Source organism: Aythya ferina (assembly GCF_964211825.1).
Source record: "Aythya ferina genome assembly, chromosome: 23".
Taxonomy (NCBI): Eukaryota; Metazoa; Chordata; class Aves; order Anseriformes; family Anatidae; genus Aythya; species Aythya ferina.
The window spans coordinates 3130018-3155204 of record NC_140321.1 but is presented as its reverse complement, the minus strand read 5'-3'; the positions used below and the strand labels follow the sequence as shown (position 1 = coordinate 3155204).

Genomic DNA, 25187 nt, shown 5'->3' with positions numbered 1-25187 from the left:
CCCTCTGCATATGCCCTCCTGAGCTGCTCAGTGAGAATGGTTTTGCCCTTGGTGGGTATAAGATGGATGTTTAAAGTCTTCATGCAATTGCTTTCAGAATGACGGACCTTCCTCACCTCCTCTGGCAAACATGGGCAGGAGCCTGACCAGGGGCTACCCTGAGATTTCTGAAAACTCGGCCCATGTCTCTCAGTAGGCCCTGGAGATCTCTGCACTGAAGGGCCTCTGCTCAGAGTGACCTTCTTTTCCTCTGTACACTCGTTAAAGTTTCTGGCAACCCAGCCTTGGCTGTAGATGTTTCTTCCCTCTGCGTATGCCCTCCTGAGCCGCCCAGCGAGAATTGTCTTGCCCTTGGTGGGTATAAGATGGGTGTTTAAGGAGCCTTTTCCCCACTCCCAGAACAATGGGAGGTTGCGACATGCTGCAGAGGGTCTTCTCTTGGACAATGCCCATTGGAGCTGAAGAAGACATTCCTCACTTTCACAGAGCAAGGGGCAATCTACCCTTGCCTTGCAGCATCTCTGCCCACAGCTCCCCCCTGTCCTGCAAACAGAGAGCACAACCTCTGCTGTCCTCACAGAAGAAGCTACGAGTCTGTGGGAGGCTGTGTAGGCTTGACACCCTGTAGGCTCTTAGGAACGGGCTTCTTCTTGCTCAGGACAGTGCTGTGCTGGGGAAGCAGGTGGGGACAGAAAATGGATGGCAGATGTGGGGAATGGGTGGAATAAGTGCAGGGATGCCCCACTGCTTCACAGGTGTCCCATGAGGCCTAACCGCCCCCAGCACAGCACTTGGCAGGGCCCAGGTGATGGCACACATGCTGGGCTGATCACCTTACACAAGTCAGCATTGGTGATCGCCGTAATGGACCATACACAGCATTCTCCAGTCCCTGAGGACTCTGCACTCCCATGGGCTGAGTCAGTGCAAAGACAGCAGGCAGTTTGCATGCCCCCACACTGCTCTAGGGTGCCCACTTGCCCCCAAACCTGCAGCAGCTTTCCTCTGGCCCAGGACCTGCACTCGCAAGGACTTCCTCATGTTCATTTCCACTTTTCCTGACTTTTGGAGCCTGAGGTTGGCATAAATAGAGGGTGATCGTTGCAGCGTGAGGAAAAGGAGGGCTCAGGAGAAAGGGGCTGTGTTTCAGTGCCTCTTCCCTGCACACACCTCTGCCAGGCTGCTGCCATCTCCGTTCAGCTGCACCCAGGCTCCAGACCCTTTCAGCAGAACCGAAGTGCCTTGGAGGGGCCGGGCTGGCGGGGGAAACCCCGCGGGCTGCGGGACGAGGTGGTCCTGGCGGGCGGAGCGGCAGCGCCCCCTGGGGGCTGTGCCCCTGCCTCGCCCCCGCCACACGCGCCCGGCCCCGCCCGCCACGGTTCCTGCACGGCCGCAGCCCCGGCTCCTCTCCCCGTGGCTCTCAGGGCGCAGTAATACACCGCCGCGTCCCGAAGACGGGGCTCGGTGAGCCACAGGGCGCTGGACCGGCGGTCTGCTGCCACCGAGAGCCTCCCCGGAAGGTCCGTCAGTGCGTTGGACCCACTGAAAGCGCTCACGAGGAATGCGGGTCCTTGGCCCGGTAGCTGACGGTACCAGTAGATGTAGTCACCAGTCTGCATGTTGGGGTGTGAGCAGGTGATGTTGATGCCGGTGCCCTCCCTGGTCTCTGCCCACGGCTCCTGCTGCACCTGGGCTCTGCCTGCAGCCACTGCCAAGAACAAAACGAAGGAGAAAACTCAGCAAATGGCTTTGCTGCACCGAAAATGTTATGCAGAGGGAAAGGGAAGAAAACGGCTGACAGCTGATGGGAGCATTCCCTCAATAGAAAACATACAAAGGCATTTCACTGGGAATGGTTATTTGGGGACCAAATCCGAGCACGGCTGTTTGGAAGGAGAGTCCAAGCCAAGAGGAGAAGGGAAGCAGGCAGGAATGAGTGAGGGTGTGCTGAAAGGAGAGGAGGGAGGCAGGGAGCAAGGCAAGGTGGGAGGCAACGGCCGGCTGAGCTCGCTGGAGGCAGGCGGGATGGCTGCAGAGGGAGGCCAGAGGGGAGCGAGGTCCGTAAGAGGCCAGAAGCGAGGGCAGCCCTGTCCCGTCCCGTCCCGTCCCGTCCCCGGCGCCGGCAGCCCCGCGCACCCAGGAGCACCGCGGCCAGCGCCGCCAGCCCTGCGGCCCGGCCCTGCCGCATCCCGCCGCTCCGCCGCCCGCGCCGCGCTGCCCCCGCCAGCCCCGGCTCTGCTCCGCCCGCGGCGCCTCCTCCCCGCCGCCGCCGCCCGGCGCCGCCAGCTCCGCCCCGGGGCCGCTCGGGGGCTGGCCCGGGCTGCGAGTGCTGGGCGCCTGTGGGCGGGCAGGGCTTCGGCTGCTGCTCGCGGGGCTCTGCCCGTCCTGCAGCCCAGCCCGGGATAGGAGAGGGAGTGGGAGTGGGAGCGGGAGCGGGAGCGAAAGGGAGAGGGAGCGGAGACAGCAGCTGCCCGTCTGCTACGGCATCTCCTTTGGGAGTGGGAAGGGGAGAGGAGGGCACTGAACGGGGTAGGAGATGAGTAGGGAGAGAGGAGAGAAGCGGGAGAGGAGAAAGCAGCTGCCTGCCTGAAGCGTCCCCAGTGGAGGGCAACGGGTCAGGCTGGGCTGGGCCTGGGAGCTTGGTGCTGTGGTGCGCTGGTATCACAGCTGTGGCCGGCACTGCTGCAGGTGTGGAAAGCCAGCAGCAGGAACGGGTCCGGAGACACAGTGCCCCGACAGCACCCCAAACCGTACGGGGCCCTGCTGTCTGGCACTGCCCATTGAGCTGTCATCATCGGTCGAGCGTCTCTGCCCAGATTGAGGGGCACAGTTGCCACTTTCCCATTTACAGGCTTCACGGCAATAGTAGCTGAGCATGTACCTGGGAGACACACAGGCAGGGACAAGCATGCCCATTTGGGGAAGACACACCCAGGCCAGTACCCCCAGTAGCTGCTTTTGGAGACCCCAAATGGACTTGCCACATTTTCCTGGAGGCTGAGACCCCCTTTCCCTGCTCGGGGGACCCCTGGCTCCAGCAGCTGACAGCACAGGGCAGGGATGTCCTCGCGCTGAGTCTGACTCCAGTGGCTAGCATCAAATCCACTTCTGCCACTCCATGAGGAATTGCTACGTTCTCCTTGCAGCACATGTGTGCATGGGACAGAGCGAGATTATGGAGACGTAAGGAAATATTCCAGAAGAGGACAGGACAGACAGCGGTGCTCATGTGCAGGGCCCAGTCACGCAAGTACAGGCTGCAGCCCCTTTTACACCCTGTTCTGTCTGCTCTAGTGTGCTCCTCCCGGCTCCCATTTCCCTGCACGTCCCCTCATGGGGTTGTATAGGTCTGTCCTGCGCCCATCCCAGCATGTGTCCTAGCCCACAGCTGTAGGAGGTGCAAGGCCCAAGCTGATCTCCCTGTGGCTTCTTGATAGGCCACCAACTAGTGTTGTGACTGCCCACATTTGATCTCTTCTCTTCCTCCCTCATCATCTATCAGTCGGGTTTGTATCCCTGTGTGTTGTTTCCAGCTTCCTGCAGTTCTTTCTCTCTTGTGTGTGCCCAAATATACTTCAGTATGCATCCAGGAATGTCTGTGAGTGCACCCATGAATTCATGCATCTTTTGACATGAGCAGCAGTTTGCATGAGTGCTGATCCCTCCACCCACTTTTGATATCATGAATGATATCGGTACGTGATCAAGGGTCACCCTGGGAATTAACAGAAACAGTGATCTGTCAACGGCATCCCTCCAAGGCTGATATGTGGTGACTGTGCATGATCCTCCTCCAGAGGATCAGAGGCTGCACCTCCAGCACGCACATAGTCCAACCCTGTTTTCAGAGTGGGTCTCATCAGATCAGGTTGCTCAGGATCAAGTCCAGGCAAAGTCTGAACTCTTCTGAGGATGGAGCTCCATTAGCATCTCTTTGGCAATCTGCTCCAGGACTTGATCGCCTTCAGGGTAAATACTTCTTCCATGTATATTTCATCCATATAACCAAACCTACCCGTTTCTGAACTTGCACGCATTAGCCCCGGACTAAGTATGCTTCATCTCCAGAGTTCTGTTTCCTTTGAATCCCCCTGTGAGGTGGGAGTAGACAATACACGTCTGTTTGGCTTTCTGTGTGGCACCCACAGGGTCTGTCCTTCCTCCCACAGCACAGCAACACCAGGACCCATGTTCCTCTCGTTCGATGCCACTTCTGCCCAAGATTTCAGGCCCTGCATGACTCAGCACCAGGCCCATGAGTCACAGATGTATGTGTGGCATTGGTTTCCCCATGGGGGACCTCTGTCCCACCCCACACACCACTGACACTGCACCGGCAGTAGATCCACGCAGGGCTGGGCCTGCACAAAGATGGCAGGATTTCTCAGCCTTTCTCCTTGTACATAAAGCTAACGCCATCCTTTTGAACTCTCTAGCCATGGGGAGTGCAGCTGTGCCCTGGCCTGGAGAGACAGGGAGGGGTGACTGCCACCATGCTCTTACACTCTAAATCCTGTGGTACAGAATTAAAGAAAGGATCCAAACTGTTGTGGGCCCATCCTTGTTGGGGACTGAAATTGGCAATGAACTTCTTAGGCTCAGGAGAAAGAGGGCTTCAGATACAGAAGGCAGCATTTCAGCATATGTGCTGTGGGCACTTCTGGGCTGTTTTTGTTCTGTGATTGTTCAGCTGTTCTCAGGTTCCTTCTTGCTCTCTTCTTGCCAACTAAACATCCACCACACAGCTCTCTCACACCCCCTGCTGAAAGCAAGATGTGCGCAGAGAATGTGATTTAAACTAAAGGGCTTACAAGTGTAGATAGGGATAATATAATTAAATGAAAAAGGAAGAAAAATTATAAAACTAAAGAGCGAAGGGTGTTTGGAAACAAACTGAGAGAAAATTATACTCCACTTCCCATCAGCAAGTGATGTTCGTCGAAGTGTTTGGAAGCACTTACTTAGTATGCCCACCCCTGTTTTTCCTTCCCCTTTCACATCTTCACTGCTGAGTGTGACATCATGCAGTACGGAATATCCCTTTGGTTGGTTTAGGTCAGCTGCCCTGGTGATGTCCCCTCCCAACCTCGTGCCCACCTGCATACCTGCTGGCTTTGGGGGGCTTGGAGAGAGTCTTGATGCTGTGTCACCACTGCTGCACTATAGCCCCAACGTTGATGTGATGGCAATGCTGTTCTAGCTCCAAGAGCAGAGCACAGCACTCTAGGGGCTGCTGTGGGGAATGCTGAGTCTGTCCCACATAGCCCCAGTACAGGCAAGTGCCCACAAGGGAGGAACATGTGCATGAATGTGACACAATGTGCAGCAAAGACAGCATTTGAGCAAAGCACATGGTTTGACGTGATAGAGAGGTGAGGTGGACTGGGAGCCTTGCAGAAGGCACCGGAGCCAGGGCTCTTGACAAGACAATGTCAGCTTTCTTGGGCCTTGAACTTAAGGCCTGAGAATCCCATTTGTTAGCCTGAGTAGCAGTGCTAAGGAAAGTGCTGGAGTGCCCCGACTGATCACTGGTGGGTGTCATGAATTAAATAAGCTTGCATCATGTAAGGAGATGGTGTATGATTTTATTCTTTTTTTTTTTTTTTTTTTGAAGCAAAAAAATGAAAGGCATCAAGTTATGGGAGTGAAGAAGGAATTCCCTATGGACAGGATCTGCATTGCGTGTCTTGGGAAAACCCACCCGGCTCTGTCCGATGCTGGTAGAAGGCAGGATCACCTGCATGTGAAAGGTTTCCTTTCTGTGTACATGCATCTTGTTATTCCTTCTAACTAAAACAGCCACTGACCTGTTGGGCCTTTCTTTTGTGATCCAGAAAGGGCCCTGCACAACCTCTCCCCCTGTACAGACATCGCTGGGTCAGAGCAGGAGGAGGCAAAACAGGCCAGCAGGTTTTCCCTGAGGGCAGTGTCAGCAGGGGTAGGGTCACAGTCAGGAGCTGGGTCACCTGTAGCCAAAAGGGCCCCAGAGAGTCCCTAGGGAGTCACCCAGACTGACAACATTTGCTTTTACTGGACTCTTCCAGCACGTGAGCTGAGTCTTCTGCCCACACTGACATGTATTGCCTGGAAATACTTGGTCCTCCCTGCCTGCCACTCAGAAGTTGCCTTCTTTGGGGAAAGGGCATAAAGCAGGAAATTAAAAGCAGCATCACAGGAAGGCAACACACATCCCGTATCATTAGGTGGGATGTTTTACATTCAAGAGCAGCTTGTCAGAAAATAGTCCCTGCTTCAAGGGATGCCTCTGGACATGGGGCAGCCAAGGCCCACTATAAAAGCCAGCCCAGTTTCATGCTCTCTCATCCACTTCTCTGGCCTTCTTCTTGTTGGGAACCAGGTGAGTGTGAAGCCTTTTCTTGTCCCCCTCATTCTTCCACAGGAGGACTCAGTTCCTTGGACCTTTCAGCTGCTATCAGCTGTGTGCCCTGCCATATCTTGGGACTGCTGGTTGTGGGAGAGTCAAGTTGTAGGTTTGTCATGGAGGAAGATTGGGCCTTTGGTATGATGGCTCTTATGCTGAAGCCTAGGGTGTATCCTGGCTGTGGTGGCTCTTTTTGGGCCCTGTCATGATGCAGCCAAGAATGCCTCGCACATCCCTGCACAGCCTCCAGCTCACAGTACTGCCTGTGCCTTGGATCTGTTAGGGTGTTGTGACTGGCTGCTCCTCATGAATGCCCATGTTCTGCTTCCTCCCTGCCCTCTGTCCCAGGTGAACCTCCTGCCCCTAGACATGTCCTGCTACGACCAGTGCCGGCCATGCCAGCCGTGCGGCCCGACCCCGCTGGCCAGCAGCTGCAACGAGCCCTGCGTCAGGCAGTGCCAGAACTCCACCATTGTCATCCAGCCCTCTCCCGTGGTGGTGACCCTGCCCGGCCCCATCCTCAGCTCCTTCCCGCAGAACACAGCTGTGGGATCCTCCACCTCTGCTGCCGTTGGCAGCATCCTCAGCTGTGACGGCGTCCCCATCAACTCTGGGTGCTGTGACCTCTCCTGCATTACCAGCCGCTACTGTGGCAGCAGGTGCCGCCCCTGCTAAAGATGCCAGACACTGCCCCAGACCAGGACCCCAGGAACTCAGAACATGCTGCTGGACAAGAATGGATGGACGAAGAGACCTCATGTTGTTGTTGTAAGAGGACCTGACCATCTCTGTCTTGTCCTGTAAAGACAGATAGGAAGGGGCCAGTCTTGAGTCTATGACAACATGACCAATGTCTTCCTATCCTGTTTTCTACACGCTCTTTTTCTTTCTTTCCTTTCTTGCCCTCTGCTTTGCATGAGGCCCCAGGAACCAGCCTGGAGAGACCTGCTAGCCCTCCTCCCCATGTGGGCCAGGTAGATTGATGCCCTGTTGCAAGTCTGCCATTGGAAAAGCTAACAGATTTTTGTCTGCTCCTGCTGTGCTATGATCTCGGGGCCCCCTCTTGGAGTCACCTCCTTTCCCTCCTGAGCCTTGATAAACATTTGCAGCAACCCTGAGTGTGTCCCTGTGTGGTCTTTTCATCTGGATACTGATGGCCAAGGGAGAAAACCATTCCTTAGTGGGAATAGGCTGGGGACACTGCCTCATTCCCCTAGGCACTGGAGGGTGGGACATACTGCAGCAATTCCTCTTTCAGGCACTGTCTCTTGAAGGTGAGGAAGACATCCCTAGTTCCATCACAGCCAATAGCCACCAGTCCTTGACTTGTGGCATCTCCGCCTAGACAAGCGCTGTTGACATTGGAGGCCCCGGCTCTTGGGGAAGAGTGTTCGTCTTGCTTTGGGTGAAGCTGTGCTGGGGATGGAGGCTGAGACCAATATGATCCCAAAGGACTGCAGAAACTGGGAATGGGTAATTGTCTTGGCAATGGCCCTCTGTCTCTCATCAACTTTCACCTTTCCTCCACCACCTAATCATGGGCATCATGTCTGGGCATGGAGAGCAGGAACAGCTTCTCTGTGCATCCCCATCACACTTCAGCACAGCGTCTGGCATGACCCAGGTGTTGCCAGGATGCATAGGGCTGAGGGGATCCACAGGTTCGTACTGGTACCAGTCCCATCAGGCCACACACTGGAGTTCCCAGGCCCTGTGAACTCAATGCCTTTTTCATGAAGGCAGGCCCAGGGCAGGGACCAATGCCCAAACACTCATGGCTGCTCAGTCTTGCTTTCTTTTCCCCAAGCATGGATCATCTTTCATCAGGCCCTGGAACTCAGAGACCTCATAGGTGGCACAATTGCACCATGCTCCAGAAAAGACATTCTGTGGGGGCAGGTATCCCACAGTCTCTGCTGAGACATAGCAGTGAGAATGGGACCTGATTGTGCACTCAGCAAGGTCTGTGTATGGGCCCTTGTTATAAATGGCTTCAGTCTTCAAAATAGGATTATAATCAAAGTTTACAATTTATTAAAGGAAGGTAAGCAAACACCGCTGGGTGCGCCGGGAGTCTCCCCTCCACCAGGACGCACACCAGTTACATCAAATAGCTGATTTTTATGCTCCTAGACTAATACATATTCATTACTACTTCTAAAAAAAATGGGTTATTATAATTAGCTTCTGGGATCCAGTCCCTCCTACTGGAGCATGCGCATCAGTCTCTGGTGGCCCCCTGGGGGTTTCTGGGGGTCTTTCATGCTGAAGGCTCATAGTCTTCCTCTCAGGTTTTTTTCTTGTCCTTCCCCTTTGTACTCCTTGGCAGTATGTCAAAAGCTTACACAGCGTCCCCTGCAAGTTTTGTCTCCTAGCTGTCCTTCAGCTTCTTTTTTCTTCTCCTTAATCTCCTGGCCACCTGGCCAGATATGAGGGGCTTGCATAGTGTCCCACTCAGAAGCTATAACAGTTACTAGTTGTTAGCAGTTGTTCTGAAACCCCCAGACATCAGAGACTTCAAAGAAAGAACATACAAACACAAATACCTCTCTTATTGACGCTTCACGAGTAGTTAAAACATGCGTCACAGGCCATTCACAGGGACACTCCAGTCACATCTATAGCAGTGCTAAATCAACCACAAAGAAGGCAAAAAGGCTGTAACTGTTAAGAACAAGAGTCTGGAATAACAAAAGCAAATAGGCTCATGGATTTGAGGAATATTTCTGAAGATTTGATAAATTGACTATAATGAGGGGGAGACTGGGACACTGGGAGGAAAGGGAAGAAACCAAAGTCAAGGTACAAGAACTATATACATTAACCATTCTGTTTCTCTTAGACTTGTGGTTATACAAGAGTATGTAAGACAGAAGGTCACATTCATCATACCATGCGGCCCTAGCATTGTTCCATACTGACACGAATCAGATGAACATATATCACAATCCCCCATCTCCTTTTTCATGGCATTGATTCGTGTTTTCCTTTCTAATCAAGTTAATACTTGCCGAATTGATGCCAATTGATACCAATTCTGGATCTTTATTTGTTTTTATTATCATCAGAGAATGGGTTTTTTCTTTCCCTGGTTCTGGGTCAACAGGTATCGCAGATATTTGCATTCCTTGTATAACCGAGTGTATTAATCTGGTAATATTAAACATGGAATTATTAACAATCCTCCACATATCCCCAATACAACCATCCTTATTTTAGCAAACCAATCACCACCCATAAAGTCCCCTTCCATAATCATCTTAGATCGATTCCATTCCAAATTTGAACTGGGACATGTGCAATTTTCTTCATTTCCTTTAACCCAGCAGGCAGCTAAACAACACACAGCTGCTCGCTCACCTCCCTGCATCCTTCTCTGGGATGGGAGAGAGAAATGGGAAAGTGAAGCCTGTGAGTTGAGATAAAGACAAAATAATAACAATAATAATGACAATAATGATGATAATAGTACTACTAGTAATAATGTGTACGAAACAAGTGATGCACAATGCAATTGCTCACCACCTGCTGTCCGATGCCCAGCCTAACCCCGAGCAGTCCAGCCCTCCTCCCAGCTCTTGCATCCCCAGCCTGTCCGCTGGCAGGACAGAGTGAGAAGCTGAAACGTCCTTGGCTTGGTGTAAGCACTGCTCTGTAACAATTAAAACATCAGCATATTATTAGCATTCTTCTCATCCTAAACCAGAACATAACATTCTACCAGCTACTAGGAAGAAACACCCTTATCATCAATCTTTAAACAGCAATTACTAAAGTTACATTTTCCACAGACTTCTCCTTCTTGTGTTAGTAAATAATCCAAAGCTAGGCGATTTTGATACAAAGCAGTTCTCATCTTGGTATTTTGCTTTGCAATTAATCCAAGTGCATCTCTGGTTTTATTTATAACACCCTGAATGGCACAGGGCATGCACCACCCCAACCACAGGGCACACGCTGCGTGATCTTCTCCCAGGCACCAAGCTCCTCTGTCATTCCCAGAGCCATGAGGATGAAGTGGCCCTTGTGCTCCATGTAGCCCCACTGCTCTCCACACCCAGGTGAGGGCCTTCCCACAGTAGCACACCTCGGGGCCCTGTGATGTGGGGGTGCTTTACTTTCACAAGGACTCTTGGCCCCTAGCCCAAAGACTGGGGGCTCTGCTCAAGCTCAGGCCTAGCATGGCATTGCCCCAGCTCTGCTGCCTGTGTGCCTGTGCCTGGCCTGGCCAAATCTTGTCAGCCTGGCCTAGCCAGCCTCTTAGGCGGTGCAGGGCCATCACTGGATGGAGCCTTCATCCAGGCCTCTCTGGAGTCTGGCCTATCAGGTAGTAGCCCCGGCCCAGCTCTCACGCTGGGACCGAGACTTTCTATGCATAACACATCTATTGCTTGGGTTAGAGCAATAATCAATAGGTGCTTCTGAGCCAGAATTATCTCCTGGCTAACACTGAAGTCTGAGATGGAGGAGCATATTCACAATTTGGAGATTCACAATTGTCTTGGAAATGACAGAATCCTTCTGGAGAACAAGTGCCCTCCACATCCAGAGTTGTTGCACAGCCAGGGCACCTTCCTGCACCAGGGTGTCACTCACAGCACAGAAGTACAAGGCGCTGTCAGAAAGCTCGACTTCCTTCAGCCGCAGAACACTGGATTTCCTCTCAGTGTTCAGCTCTGTGGTGAAACGGTCACTCTGCTTGGTGCCTGCTCCTGCTTGATAGAAAATCAGCTGAGGGGCTTGTCCCTTCTTCTGCTGGTACCAGAGCCAGGCATCAGGTGTGGAGCTCTGGTATGTGCAATTGGTCTGGAAGGTGTTTCCCTGCTCCACGGTGACTTGTCCTTCTTGCTGGGTGATGGACACCTGCCCCGTGGTTTCTGGAAGAAAGAGAAGTTCAGCAGTTCTGTGGGGAAATCTCCAGACAGCCAAACAGGAGTGAATTCAGACCTGTGGGAGATAAGGCCCCCTGTCCTTTACTGGGCTGAAAGGTCCCCAGGGCTGGGGCACAGCAAGGTGGTTTGGGGGCAGAGCTCAGAGCTCCCTGGCAAGAGTGGACCTTGAGGAGAGCTGTGCTGTGTGCCTGCTCCTCCTGCCTCACACATCAGGCAGAAGACAGACTGGACACGCTGGTAATGTCCATGGGAGGAGAGCTTTCATGTCCCTGTATCCACTTGGACACAATCTGGCTGTTTCTATAGGAAAGGGAGAAATGAGGGACTGCAGAGACTGATGAAATCTTCTCTGGTTACAGTAGGTGGACCAGAAGAGAGATGCAGAAAAAGGATGGACTGAAAGGACGAGAGAAGCAGGAGAGGTCTCTTCTCCATCTCCTCATTCCAAATTTCGAAGAATAACAGCATTGTGAGATAACCAGTCCAAGAACCAGAAACAGGGGACAACATTTACCAACATTTTCCCTGTGATTCATAATGTCTTTGTCACATAAATGTGGTAAGGCTGACGAGGGCTTCCTGGGAAAAGAAGATTTATGTCTTGATTAAAAGCCAGCACTTACCCAGCAGTTGCCCCAGGAAGGCAGTGAGGATGAGATACCCACGGTGCATGCTGAGACTGATCCTCCTGTTTGCTGTGGGAGAGAGAGTCAGAAAAGCACCTCCCAGCCCCAAGAGAACAGAGCTCAGGAAATGACTCTGCTGGGGGAACAAGGGCAGATTCAGTAACAAGATATGTTCTGGTCTGACTGTGCCCCAAATGCTCCCTGGGGTTTCTCCCTCCTCCAGCTGCAGCAGCCACTGAGGATTGTCACAGTCAGGGGAACTTTGGGAGCCACATTATGGGAAGGGACTGCTCTCGTCTCCTCTCCCAGTGGGGTCCTAACTTCCCCAGCTACATCTGCCTTCTCTTCTAACTTCTGCACAGGCACTGTTTGGCCATGGCTGATGTCAGGGCAGTCTTCCCCACTGAGCTTGTTCTTTCTACCTTGGGGTCCTCTGCTCCATAGAAATTTTCCTATTTCCTGTGTGAGGAGTAGATGCCTTTCACATCCCCAGAAAGATGGGAGGAATCATGCTACGCAGCATCCAGGGTTTCTGGCTGTGTCCTGTTCTGGTGGGATAACCTAGCATTTGCAAGAGGAACAGGGCTCCATTGGGGTGTTGGATGGCACGAGCCTAGAGGGGACAAGGACAAGCTGTTCCATCAGGCAACGGGTGAGGAGTCAGCAGGGAAAAGGATGTGGGTTCAGTGGGTCACGTGCACTCACAATGATGGGCCACAGGGGGCACCCACCCAGGGCCACATCCCCAGCAGTTTCTGCTTCCCTGATGCTTGGGCCCCCTCTATCACCACCCCTAACACCTTGTCTGGCTAGGTTGCGCCTGGCTAGTTGCCTTGTCAATGCCTCAAATGTGTACTTCTCAGACATCCAAAGGAATGACACTCCAAGCTCTGCAGACCCCAACTGTTCCTTTCATAGCCCCCAGGCAGCGTGAACGTTCTCCCTCTGTCCAAAAATATTTACCGCATGAAGCAGTGAATCCTCTCCACTGCCTGTGGTGTCCCAAAACAGAAGGAGATTTTTCGTGGAGAAGTTTGGGATCTGCATGGCAGCTCGCCTGAATAGGCACAGAGCTCTGCTGTGCTGGACAGAGCTGTGCTGTCCACATCCTTTGGCACGTGGTAGTGTGCATGTGGCAAATCTGTAGGAATGAAGCAATGTGTTGTTGTTTGATGAATAGAGTTCTCCATTTCAAAGAAGAATTACACAAAATCCCAGAAAATCTCCAAAGAAAACAATGCCAGTGAATCTCAGCAGGAGCAGGATCTGCAGCATGTACCTTGCCCTGACAAGTGGTCTGTCTTATGTTCCTTGGTGAGCTCCACCACATCCACTCTCTTACTCCCCCTCATCAGAAGAGGGTGAGAAGAAAAAAATTTAATATAAGGGAAAAGTAAGAGAGAGAAATAAGCAAGGGCTGCACAGAAGCACAGAGAGAAAAGAAAATTATTCTCTACTTCCCCTCAAAAAGTGATGTTTGGCCATCTACTGGCAAACAGGGCCTCAATACTCATAGCGATTGTTTGGGAGGACAGATGTCTTCACAAAGAGAGCTCCCCGCTTTCCTTCCCCTTTCCCACCTTTTATTGCTGAGTGTGACATCACATGGTATGGAATATCCCTTTGGATGATATGGGTCAGCTGCCATGGTGATGTCCCCTCCCTCCTTTTGCCCACCCTCCACTTCCTTGCTTTGGAGGTGTTGGAGAAAGAATCTTGATGTTGTGCCAGCGCTGGTCCATAATTGCCCAAACATTGTTGCGATGGCAGTGGAGTTCTAGCTCCAAGTGCAGAGCACAGCACTCTAGGGGCTACTGTGGGGAATGTTAATTCTGTCCCAGACAGTCCCAGTAAAGCTCCATAAATCAGGGTTCCCAGCATCAGGAAAAAAAAACAAAAAACAAAAAACAACTTACCTATGCTATTCCCTTTTTCTTTCTTGTGTTACCTCCAACTTATGGTGTTTAAATAGGTACTAGAAGGCCACTCCTGCTGGCATCCATCTATATTCACAATCCACCCTCAAGAAAAGCAACAAAAGTCCCAATTTCTAGCAGGAATTTTTTATGTTCCAGACTGTGCGCATTGCCTTGTGTTCTTTCGCTCATTCAAGAAGAGTGTGGCTTCATTTGGCTTTTGAATATATCACCTAGCAATGCAATATGAATAGACAGCTAAAAACCAAAGATTAGGAGTATTTACATGTGAAGTCACCATGTACTATCCTAATTGCAGGAGTAAAAGTCACGCCTGTGTGCTGGGAGACCCCGGCCCAACAAGGGACCCTTCCTCTCTGAGGATCACAGAATCACAGAATGTAAGAGACCTTCAAGATCACCTAGTCCAACCTCTGACCTAACACTAACCAGTCCTCCACTAAACCATATCACTAAGCACTACATCTAAATGTCTTTTAAAGACCTCCAGGGATGGTGACTCAACCACTTCCCTGGGCAGCCTATTCCAATGCCTAACAACCCTCTCGGTAAAGAAGTTCTTGCTAATACCCAACCTAAAACCCCCCTCGCGCAACTTTAGCCCATTCCCCCTTGACCTGTCACCAGACACGTGGCAGAACAGACCAACCCCCACCTTGCTACAGCCTCCTTTGAGGTACCTGTAGAGAGTGATAAGGTCACCCCTGAGCCTCCTCTTCTCCAGGCTGAACAAGCCCAGCTCCCTCAGCTGCTCCTCGTAAGACTTGTTCTCCAGACCCCTCATCAGCTTCGTTGCCCTTCTCTGGACTCACTCAAGCACCTCCATGTCCTTCTTGTAGTGAGGGGACCAAAACTGAACACAGTACTAGAGGTGTGGCCTCACCAGAGCCGAGTACAGGGGGACGATCACTTCCCTAGACCTGCTGGCCACACTGCTTATGCAAGCCAGGATGCTGTTGGCCTTCTTGGCCACCTGAGCACGCTGCTGGCTCATATTCAGCCGACTATCAACCAATACTCCCAGGTCCTTCTCTGCCAGGCAGCTTTCCAAGCACTCATCTCCCAGCCTGTATCTCTGCTTGGGGTTATTGCATCCCAGGTAGAGGACTCGGCACTTGGCCTTGTTGAACTACATACGGTTGGCCTCAGCTCATCCAAATCATTCTGCAGAGCTTTCCTTCCTCGAGCAGATTGACACATGCACCTAACTTGGTGTCATCTGCAAACTTACTGAGGGTGCACTCGATCCTCTGTTCCAGATCATCGATAAATGTATTAAAGAGAACTGGCCCTAGTACTGAGCCCTGGGGGACGCCACTAGTGACTAGCCTCCAGCTGGATTTGACTCCATTCATCACAACTCTTTGGGCCTGGCTATCCAGCCAGTTTTTAACCCAGCAAAGCGTATGCCAGTCCAAGCCATGAGCAGCCAGTTTCTTGAGGAGAACGTTGTGGGGAACGGTGTCAAAGACCTTACTGACGTCAATGTAGACCACATCCACAGCCTTTCCCTCATCCAGCCAGCATGTCACTTTATCATAGGAGATCAGGTTCGTCAAGCAGGACCTGCCTTTCATAAACCCATGCTGACTGGGCCTGATCGCCTGCTTGCCCTGCAAGTGCTGCGTGATGACACTCGAGATAATCTGCTCCATGAGCTTCCCTGGCACTGAAGTCAAACTAACAGGCCGATAGTTCCCTGGGTCTACCTTCCGGCCCTTCTTGTAGATGGGCGTCACATTTGCTAGCCACCAGTCGACTGGGACCTCTGCCAATAGCCAGGACTGCTGATAAATGATGGAAAGCAGCTTGGCCAGCTCCTCCGCCAGTTCTCTCATTACCCTCGGGTGGATCCCATCCAGCCCCATCAACTTGCGTACATCCAAGTGCTGTAGCAGGTCACCAACCATTTCCAGGTTGATTATGAGGCATACTTTCTGTTCCCCATCCCCTTTCACCAGCTCAGGATGCTGGGTATCCCAAGAACAACTGCACTTGCTGCTAAAGACTGAGGCAAAAAGGCATTAAGCACCTCAGCCTTTTCTTGTAACTAAGTTACTTGTAACTAAGTTTCGCCCTGCATCCAGTAAAGGATGGAGATTCTCCTTAGTCCTCCTTTTTGTGTTGATGTATTTCTCAAAACAATTGTTGTTATCTTTAACGTCAGTAGCCACTTTGAGCTCCAGATGAGCTTTGGCCTTTTTAATTTTGTCCATGCACAGCCTTGCAACGTCTTTATAGTCCTCCAAAGTGGCCCGCCCTCTTTTCCAAAGATCTGCAAGAATGATTCTGTCATGGCAGCACTATGGTAGTATGTAACCATTCAGAGGAGTGGGGATTGTACAAACATGTAAATGTATTGAGAAGGGGTTTTATGAAAGTGGAACGAAAAGTCTTAAGGGGTGCCAGCCTTGCTAGAAACCACCAGCTACCCAGACTTGCACTATTCTGAAATAAACAATGTCTAGTCCTTGTCTGTGGATTGACTCGTAGTACACTGGGTAACATATCTGGACTTTTTACCTGGTTGTGTCTCCTTCCACCTTCATCTGCACCTCCAGCGTCCTTGGTGGAGGGTAGTGTAAGAAGCTGAAAAGTCCTCAACATCGTCTAAGCACTGTTCTGCAACAGCCAAAACATCTGTATCTTTGGCTGATAATTCCCTTTTCAACCTTCTGTTTTCTTCCTCTAAATTTCCAGACCACTCCTTCTCAATTTTCCACATTGCAGCTAAGGACCAGCTAACACTCCTTCCTTCCTTTTCTCTTTCCTTACCGTACATGCATCTTTCCATTTATTAAGTTAATTCCCTGAGGCATTTGGATTGTGGTGTATTGAGCTTAGCCATTGCTGCTTTGCATCTTGCCTTCCATTTCCAAGAAAACCCTTTCACAATGTGGCCCATTTATTCATTATTCTAACACAAGGCTCCTGCTGACTACACCCAGCTCTGTCTCCCAACACTACAGAGCACTGGCAGGTTCTCTACGGATCCTTGGCAGAATGAGGACTGGCCACTGCTTGTGGTTGTAATTAGGAATGTATTATTACATAATAAATTACTAGAAATACTAAAAATTACTACAAAATCCTAAAGCTTACTACAAATAAATTGCTAGTTTGATTATTAGATTGATAACACCAATGCCCTTTCTCACCACAATGGTGGGTGTCTCCACATGCTGCGGCCAGTGAGAGGGAGAGACAAGGAGGCAGGGGTGCACATTAACAGCCCCTTCCACATGATGGATATTTGCCTTGCTGTTGGTTATGCTAACCACACTGCCAGGCATCAGGAGTGGGACGGCTGGCTCACCACAAGCCCCAGGTGTCCTTGCTGGGCAGGCTCAGCTCAGAGCTCCATGCAAACTGTGATGAGAGGGAACTGCACCTCACAGCACCTGCACCTTCCTGTATAAAGCTGCAAGCTGAAGGCACCAGTGTGGGCTCAGTGCACACAGGTAGACAGCGCTGTCCTGGAGCTTGGCATCTTGCACGTGGAGAAGCACCTGGGAGTTCTCCATGGAGAGCACAGAGGAGATCCTCCCGGAATGCACATGAGGCTTGAACTTGCTCACCTGCAGCAAGAACTGAGGGGACTGGGTCAGGTGCTGCTGGTACCAGAAGATGTATGGAGAAGAGGTGCTGGTGGAGAAATTGCAGTGCAGAGTAGCGTTGTGTCCCACCTGGATGGCAGTTTCTTGTGCAAACTGCACCACGGAGTCCTTCTGTGCATGACCTGCAAAGCCAGAACAGCATCTCAGCACTGCTTGAAGATGTATCTGTTCTCCCCCTCTCTCTCCTGTGTCTATCAGCTCACCAACTTGTTCACTGTCCCCCCTCTCCATCTCCCTTTTCATGGGCTATAAAATGCTGAGCTAAGTACACATGCCCTCTTCTTTCTGCAGGTGTTATTCAATTCCCATACCCAAGTCTGTCAGCTTACCTACTTTTTAGCAGTATCTTACCAGGATTTGAGTCCTTACGTACCTATGAACAATGCATGTATGAACGCTAGGCATCTGCAAAGGAAAAGTGCAGATGCTTATTCATCCCTGTACACTCGTTGCTCATGACATCTCCCAGACTGTCTCCCGTACTGGTCTGCAGCCCCTGCTCTCCCTACAGATAACACTTCTAGTTCTTCCAGGAGGAAGGAGTCCTATTTCCCCCCTCCAGAAATGATGGGATGCCACCTTGACCCTAGCTTGCCCTGCCTCAAAGTCACATCTCACCAAAGTCTGACAGTGCCAACAAGGCTGCCAGGAAAAGCAGGACCATGTCACGCTCTCGCCTTCACAGGGTGCCCACGTAGTGCCTGGAAAGAGGGAGCTCAAGCTTGCAAGTTCACTTCCCCCTCTGCCAGCTCAAAGCAGCCTCTAAACCTCAGCACAGAGGGTGGAGCAAAGCTCTCCCCCTGCTGCTCCTTGGGGCTCACCTCTGCCCCAGCAAGGCTCTCAAGAGAGGGATGGACTAGTGGCTAAAGCAGTCAGAAAGGAATCCAGCCAGTCTTTGCTGTGCTCCAGGACCCCTTGGCCAGCCAGAAGTGTTCCAGCACTGGGAGCGTCACACTTGTGCAGTTAGCTCACAGCTGAAAGCCTGTGAAGCCTAGGACATTTCACTTGGTCAGCATAAAGGCAAAAGGACACCAACATGGCTGCTGTGTGCTTCCCTCTTTTTGCCCCTTCTGGCAGGTGGGCAGCCCCAGCAAGGGGCAAGTGTCCCCAGTGGCCTCCCACACCCATCCAGAACCCGGCCAGACACAGAGGCCTGCACCCACCTCTGCTGTCAATGAAGATGGGATTGCTTCCCCCACCCCCTTTCCACCCAATACCCCGGGAGAGCCACACATTATCTGGCAGGGAAGGACGCCCCACCACAGCCCTCTGTTCAGCAGTCAGCAGCTCTGCACACACAGGAGTGAATACTGCACCAAGGGCAGACCTACAACAGTGCTGGCTAGTGCAGCAAACCCCTCAATGACTCAGTTCTTTGGCAAGATCCAAGGTTCCAACACGTGTATTAGAGTGAGTGTCCAGCACAGATATTTGTTGTATTGCCAGGACGTCATCTCAGCGCCAGAGGTCCTGGATTTGGGCTTAGGAAGAAACCTGTACAACAAGCTCTTGGAAACAAGACCACTGCAGAAAACGGAGGAAACCCAATGTGGCTGTTCTGAGGCTCCCTCGGGCCCGTGCTGTTTAACTCCAGGCCCTGCAAGGGGACTTCCAAGCACCGGCAGCGACCCCACGCGGCCCGACTGTGGCTGTGCCCCCGCCTCGCCCACGCCCCACCTGCCCGGCCCCACGCACTGCGGGGCACCCCCTGATGCCTCCAGCTCCACAGGCCGTTGGCTACCTTTGCTTCAAGGGCGCGCTGCTGGCTCATCATGTGTGGCTGGGTGCCTCCTGCACCCAAAAGCCTTTCCTGAGGGTTTGCTTCCTTGGCAGCCAGCCCCCATCCTGAATTACTCTGGGGGTGCTTCCTACCCAAGAGGAAAATCCTTTTCTTTGCTCCTTTGCACCAAAATGAGGTTCTGGTCAGCCCCTTTCTCCAGCCAGCCTGTGTTCTCCACAGCACATTTGTGACCTATGCTGTCATGACCTGTGTTCCCTTGTTGGGGACCATGCACAAACGAGGGTGCCCTCCTTCCGACTGCTTGTGGCCCTAATGAAAGCATTCAGCAGGACTGGGTGTCTGGCACTGCCAGCTGCTACTCAAGCAGAAGGTGCCCTCCATGCCAAAGCTGCAGGCTTAGGCCTGCGGGAAGGGCTCCGACGAAGTATGAACACTGTGCCAGACGGTCAGCCATGCTGAAGCACTCCAAATGCTGAGAATTCATTTGGCACAAGGGGGAGTGAGGGGGGGTCACACAAATTACTCTTGCTATTGTGTGATCCCTTTGCTGTGATATTCTACACATGGAGGAGTGAAAGCTGCTCCTTTACCCTCAGGCGAACCAGCCAGTCCAGGCAGAACCAGCCATGGGAATCTGTCCCCTCTGCGATGCATTTCTGAGACAATGCTGGCAGGCCTTTATAGACAACTGTGAGGAGATAGGCCTGGCTTCAGCACTGACTCCCAGGAGGACCTGGCAGTGTCCAGGGTTGGAAATCTCTGACTGACAGACACTATCAGGAGCCTTACAGCAGTCTGCTTTTCCTGTACATCCCAAGGTCAACGATGGACAGCCACTCTGAGGCACTCCAAACGTTGCTATCCTGAATTAAACCAAGGATCCAAACTGTCCGGATACGGTCCTTGTTTGGGCCTGAAGTTGGCAGGAACAGGGGGTGATTGTTGCAGCGGGAGGAAAAGGAGGGCTCAGGAGAAAGGAGCTGTATTTTCCAGTGCCTCTTCCCTGCACACATCTCTGAGAGGCTGGTGCCATCTGCGTTCAGCTGCTCTCAGGCTCCTTCTGACCCTGGGAACCCGCTCCCCTGCAGGACTCATGCACAGAGCAGGGGAGAGTGCTGCCAAGTGCATATACCCTCGTGATAAAGGGGAAACAAGGACACACGCACGTGCTCATCTGTACCTGCATGGAGTCCTGCACAAATCTCTGCACCCACGTGCCTTCACACAAAGCCAGCTGCACAGTGGTTGTCACAAGACAAGAGCAGATGTGTGAACAAAAGCAACCGGGCACTCAGGTGAGTGCAAAAGGTGAGCTTAAAAGGAGAGGTGCTATATTCTGGACCTCATTCTCATAGTACCTGGGGTTGGTGGGACTGTGAAGCTCAAGGGCAGCCTTGGCTGCAGTCACTGTGAAATGGTGGAAGTTAGGTTCCTGAGCACAGTGAGGAGGAAGCACAAGAAACTTGCTGCCCTGGACTTCTGGAGAGCAGACTTTGGTCTGCTCAGGCATCTGCTTGGTTGAGTACCATGATACAAAGCCCTGAAGGGGAGGTGGGCCCAAGAAGGCTGGTTAATATTCAAGGAATATTCAAGCAATATTCAAGGATTACCTCCTCCAAGCTCAGGAGTGATGCATCCCACCAAAGAGGGAGTCAGGCAAAATGCCAGGAGACCTGAATGGATGAACATGGAGCAACTGGCTGAACTCAAACATGACAGAGAAGGCCATAGAGGGTAGGAGCAAGGACAGGTAGACTGGAAAGAATATAGATACATAGTCTGATGAGGCAAGATAGGAATCAAGTTAGGAGAGCTAAATCGAAGCCAGAGTTGAATTTGGCCAAGGAAAGAAGCTTTGTTTCCATGCTTGTCTGCCTTGACAGAAGCATGTCCAGAATGTGGAGGGAGGTGATTCACGGCCTCTGCTCCGCTTCAGTGAGACCCGACCTGGAGTGCTGTGTTCAGCTTTGGGGCCCCCAGCATGAGAAAGATATAGAGCTGTTCAAGTGGGTTCAGAGCAGAGCCATGAAGATGATCAGAGGGGACCCATCCAGCACTTCCAGTGAGTCTTCTGCCCTCACTGATGCATTCCTGCCCTAGAAATCCTTGGACATTTCATGCCAGCACTCTAAAGAAACCATCACTGCAGAATGGCCATGGCCTAGATGTGGAAATGAAAAGGCAGCAGTGCAGGAAACCAGCGCACAGCCCATATCATTTGTTGGGATGGTTTGCATTCAAGATGAGCTTGTCAGAAAATTGTTACCTCTGCCAAGGGTGCCTCTGGGCCTGCGGCAATGAAGTACCAGTATAAAAGGCAGCCCAGCTCTCTGCTCTCTCATCCAATTCTGTTGCCTCATCCTCCTTGGTAACCAGGTGAGTCTGAAGCCCTCTCTCCTCCTCTTCTCAAGTAGAAGGGGTCTTGCATCAACAGACATCTCATCTGGTGGTGGTTCAGAGCTATGCTGGGCCTTGGAGTTCCTTGACATGGTAGAATGGTGGAGAGAGACGTTCTGTGTAGAGAGAGACTGTGACATGGTGTAGAGGCAGCCTTTTGGGTTATGTGCAATGTGATTGTCTCTTTGGATCTGGCTGCTCTTTGAAGGGCCCTGTCAGTACAAAGCGATGAGGACCATGAGCCTCCTGGCACAACCTTCACATCCACCATCACCAGTTGTCTTGGCTCCTTTGTTTTGGGTAATCAGACTACTCCCCACCTACCCATGTGCTATGCTTCCTTTCTGCCATCTCTCAAAGGTTCAACTCCAGCCCAAGACATGTCTTGCTATAACCAGTGCCTGCCATGCCGGCCCTGTGGCCCGACCCCGCTGGCCAGCAGCTGCAATGAGCCCTGCGTCAGGCAGTGCCAGAACTCCACCGTCATCATTGAGCCCTCTCCCGTAGTGGTGAGCCTGCCCGGCCCCATCCTCAGCTCCTTCCCGCAGAACACCGTTGTGGGATCCTCTACCTCTGCTGCTGTTGGCAGCATCCTCAGCTGTGACGGTGTCCCCATCACCTCCGGGTGCTGTGATCTCTCGGGCATTTCCAGCCGCTACTGTGGCAGAAGATGCCTGCCCTGCTAAAGGCACTGCCCATGGCCCTGGGGTTCCAGCACGACCATGGTGCTGGACAACAGAAGGAGGAGTCTTCATGCAATTGCTTTCAGAATGACGGACCTTCCTCACCTCCTCTGGCAAACATTGGCAGGAGCCTGACCAGGGGCTACCCTGAGATTTCTGAAAACTCGGCCCATGTCTCTCAGTAGGCCCTGGAGATCCCTGCACTGAAGGGCCTCTGCTCAGAGTGACCTCCTTTTCCTCTCTACACTCATTAAAGTTTCCGGCAACCCAGCCTTGGCTTTAGATGTTTCTTCCCCCTGCGTCTGCCCTCCTGAGCCGCCCAGCAAGAATTGTCTTGCCCTTGGTGGGTATAAGATGGGTGTTTAAGGAGCCTTTTCCCCACTCCCAGAACAATGGGAGGTTGCGACATGCTGCAGAGGGTCTTCTCTTGGACAATGCCCATTGGAGCTGAAGAAGACATTCCTCACTTTCACAGAGCAAGGGGCAATCTACCCTTGCCTTGCAGCATCTCTGCCCACAGCTCCCCCCTGTCCTGCAAACAGAGAGCACAACCTCTGCTGTCCTCACAGAAGAAGCTACGAGTCTGTGGGAGGCTGTGGAGGCTTGGCACCCTGTAGGCTCTTAGGAACGGGCTTCTTCTTGCTCAGGACAGTGCTGTGCTGGGGAAGCAGGTGGGGACAGAAGATGGATGGCAGATGTGGGGAATGGGTGGAATAAGTGCAGGGATGCCTGACTGCTTCTACTCCACCCTCATCTTCCCTCGTTTGCCCTACCTCAGGGCTATGGCCAGCACAAATGGGCATGTGCGGCAGGAACATGTGTCCCATGAGGCCCAACTGCCCCCAGCACAGCACTTGGCAGGGCCCAGGTGATGGCACACATGCAGGGCTGATCACCTTCCACAAGTCAGCATTGGTGTTCGCCGTAATGGACCATACACAGCATTCTCCAGTCCCTGAGGACTCTGCACTCCCATGGGCTGAGTCAGTGCAAAGACAGCAGGCAGTTTGCATGCCCCCACGCTGCTCTAGGGTGCCCACTTGCCCCCAAGCATGCAACAGCTTTCCTCAGGTGCAGGACGTGCACTCACAGGGACTTCCTCATGCTCATTTCCACTTTTCCTGACCATTTGCTTTGCTCCTGCTCAGGCAAGTTGTTTCTCTGTTTCTTCTTTTGGTTATGTAGAGGCTATGTTCAGGATGTGTGCAGCTCTCTGTTACCCAGTTGCACTTCAAGGATGCCCATTGTTTCCAGGCCCTGCTTGACTGCTGGCAGACATTTTTCCTGTCAGTGCTTTGCAGCCCCATGATATCTCTCATCAGTATCTCATTAGAGCCTGGTTACATCTATAACAGGTCCCATCAGAAGGGCACCCGGTCCCTGCTCAGTTACAAAGATGTTTCCTTATGGATTCATGTATGGCCCTGGTTGGTACAGCCTTGTCATGTCCAGAAGGAATCAGCAATGCAGGCAAGAGAGATGAGCCAAAGGTGCGCTGGGGTAAACCCTTTGTCTTTCCTGGTGTCAGAGGAATGGAATCAGCCACAGCTGCAAGAGAATGCAACCAATTTAGCCCAGGTGAAGGTATGGCACTGCCAGGACTAAGGTGTGGGGTAGACCACAGGAAAGAGACCCAGGCAGAGCTCTGACAAACATTTCTGCTTTGTTGGGATGGCCCATTGCCCTGGAAGGGCTTGGCCCATGTTGCAACCCAAAACATGACTGGTAGTTCCTGGAGACATTGGTTTCTTAATTGCTCTGCTGTTTATTGCCTACCTTAAATGCCCCAGGACACTGTTAGCAGTACATAATGTTTGGGTGAAGTTCTGGGTGCATGTCATTAGCAAACAGATAAAAGTGTGGTTGGGATCTGCCTCTGTGTTTGAACAAGGCAGATTAGCTTGGATGAGACACCCACTACGCTGAGAAAACACATTTGCTCTGAAATACGACGTGTGAAGCTGCCCCTTTGCCTTCAGGAGAACCAGCCAGACATGGGTTGGATGGGAATCTGTCCCCTCTGCGATGCATTTCTGAGACAATGCTGGCAGGCCTTTATAGACAGGTTTGAGGAGATAGGCCTGTCTCCAGCACTGACTCCCAGAAGAACCTGGCAGTGTCCAGGGGCGGAAAAACCCTGACTGATAGGCACTCTCAGGAACCTCACAGCAGTCTGCTTCTCCTATACATCCCAAGGTCATCGATGGACAGCCACGCTGAGGCACTCCAAACATTGTTACCCTGAATTAAACCAAGGATCCAAACTGTCCTGATTCGGTCCTTGTTTGGGCCTGAATTTGGGAAAAACTGAGGGAGATTGTTGCAGTGTGAAGAAAAGGAGAGCTCAGGAGAAAGGGGCTGTGTTTCAGTGCCTCTTCCCTGCACACACCTCTGCCAGGCTGCTGCCATCTCCGTTCAGCTGCACCCAGGCTCCAGACCCTTTCAGCAGAACCGAAGTGCCTTGGAGGGGCCGGGCTGGCGGGGGAAACCCCGCGGGCTGCGGGACGAGGAGGTCCTGGCGGGCGGAGCGGCAGCACCCACTGGGGGCTGTGCCCCTGCCTCGCCCGCCACGGTTCCTGCACGGCCGCAGCCCCGGCTCCTCTCCCCGTGGCTCTCAGGGCGCAGTAATACACCGCCGCGTCCCGAAGACGGGGCTCGGTGAGCCACAGGGCGCTGGACCGGCGGTCTGCTGCCACCTCGAGCCTCCCCGGCAGGTCCGTCAGTGCTCTGGAGCCTCTAGTACCGAACACTAGGGATGCGGGTCCTTGGCCCGGGAGATGACAGTACCAGTAGATGTAGTCACCAGTCTGCATGTTGGGGTGTGAGCAGGTGATGTTGATGCCGGTGCCCTCGGTGGTCTGTGCCCATGGTTCCTGCTGCACCTGGGCTCTTCGCACAGGCACTGCTGAGAA

At 52.4% G+C, this 25187-nt stretch overlaps 2 protein-coding genes, 1 pseudogene and 1 gene segment (V, D, J or C); 2 read left to right on the top strand and 2 right to left on the bottom strand.

The window, feature by feature from the left end:
* Positions 1–25187, bottom strand: part of LOC311423015 (uncharacterized protein) — a 219465-nt gene that overhangs the window by 193781 nt on the left and 497 nt on the right. Inside the window, exons 2-6 of one of the 2 annotated variants that reach the window (XM_084496600.1) lie at positions 24665–25177; positions 17416–17576; positions 12864–13041; positions 11898–11969; positions 10964–11259 (exon numbers count right to left, since the gene is read on the bottom strand). In XM_084496600.1, the coding sequence (XP_084352726.1) occupies positions 10964–11259; positions 11898–11969; positions 12864–13041; positions 17416–17576; positions 24665–25177 (1220 nt within the window). The remainder of the gene's footprint in view (positions 1–10963; positions 11260–11897; positions 11970–12863; positions 13042–17415; positions 17577–24664; positions 25178–25187) is intronic. The other variant, XM_084496601.1, reaches the window with a different exon arrangement.
* LOC311423023 (T cell receptor alpha variable 26-2-like) lies at positions 1157–2210 on the bottom strand. The segment is given in 2 exons: positions 2137–2210; positions 1157–1708 (listed from the first exon to the last, which is right to left on the bottom strand).
* Positions 1376–7495, top strand: LOC311423028 (feather keratin Cos2-3-like). Its single transcript, XM_084496623.1, has 4 exons — positions 1376–1589; positions 5615–5750; positions 6045–6358; positions 6731–7495. The coding sequence occupies exons 3-4, from the start codon at positions 6260–6262 to the stop codon at positions 7055–7057; spliced, it is 426 nt and encodes a 141-aa protein (XP_084352749.1). The 5' UTR covers positions 1376–1589; positions 5615–5750; positions 6045–6259; the 3' UTR covers positions 7058–7495.
* LOC311423048 (feather keratin Cos2-3 pseudogene) lies at positions 21919–24752 on the top strand (annotated as a pseudogene). Its single transcript has one exon. The product of its transcript is annotated as a feather keratin Cos2-3 pseudogene (transcript).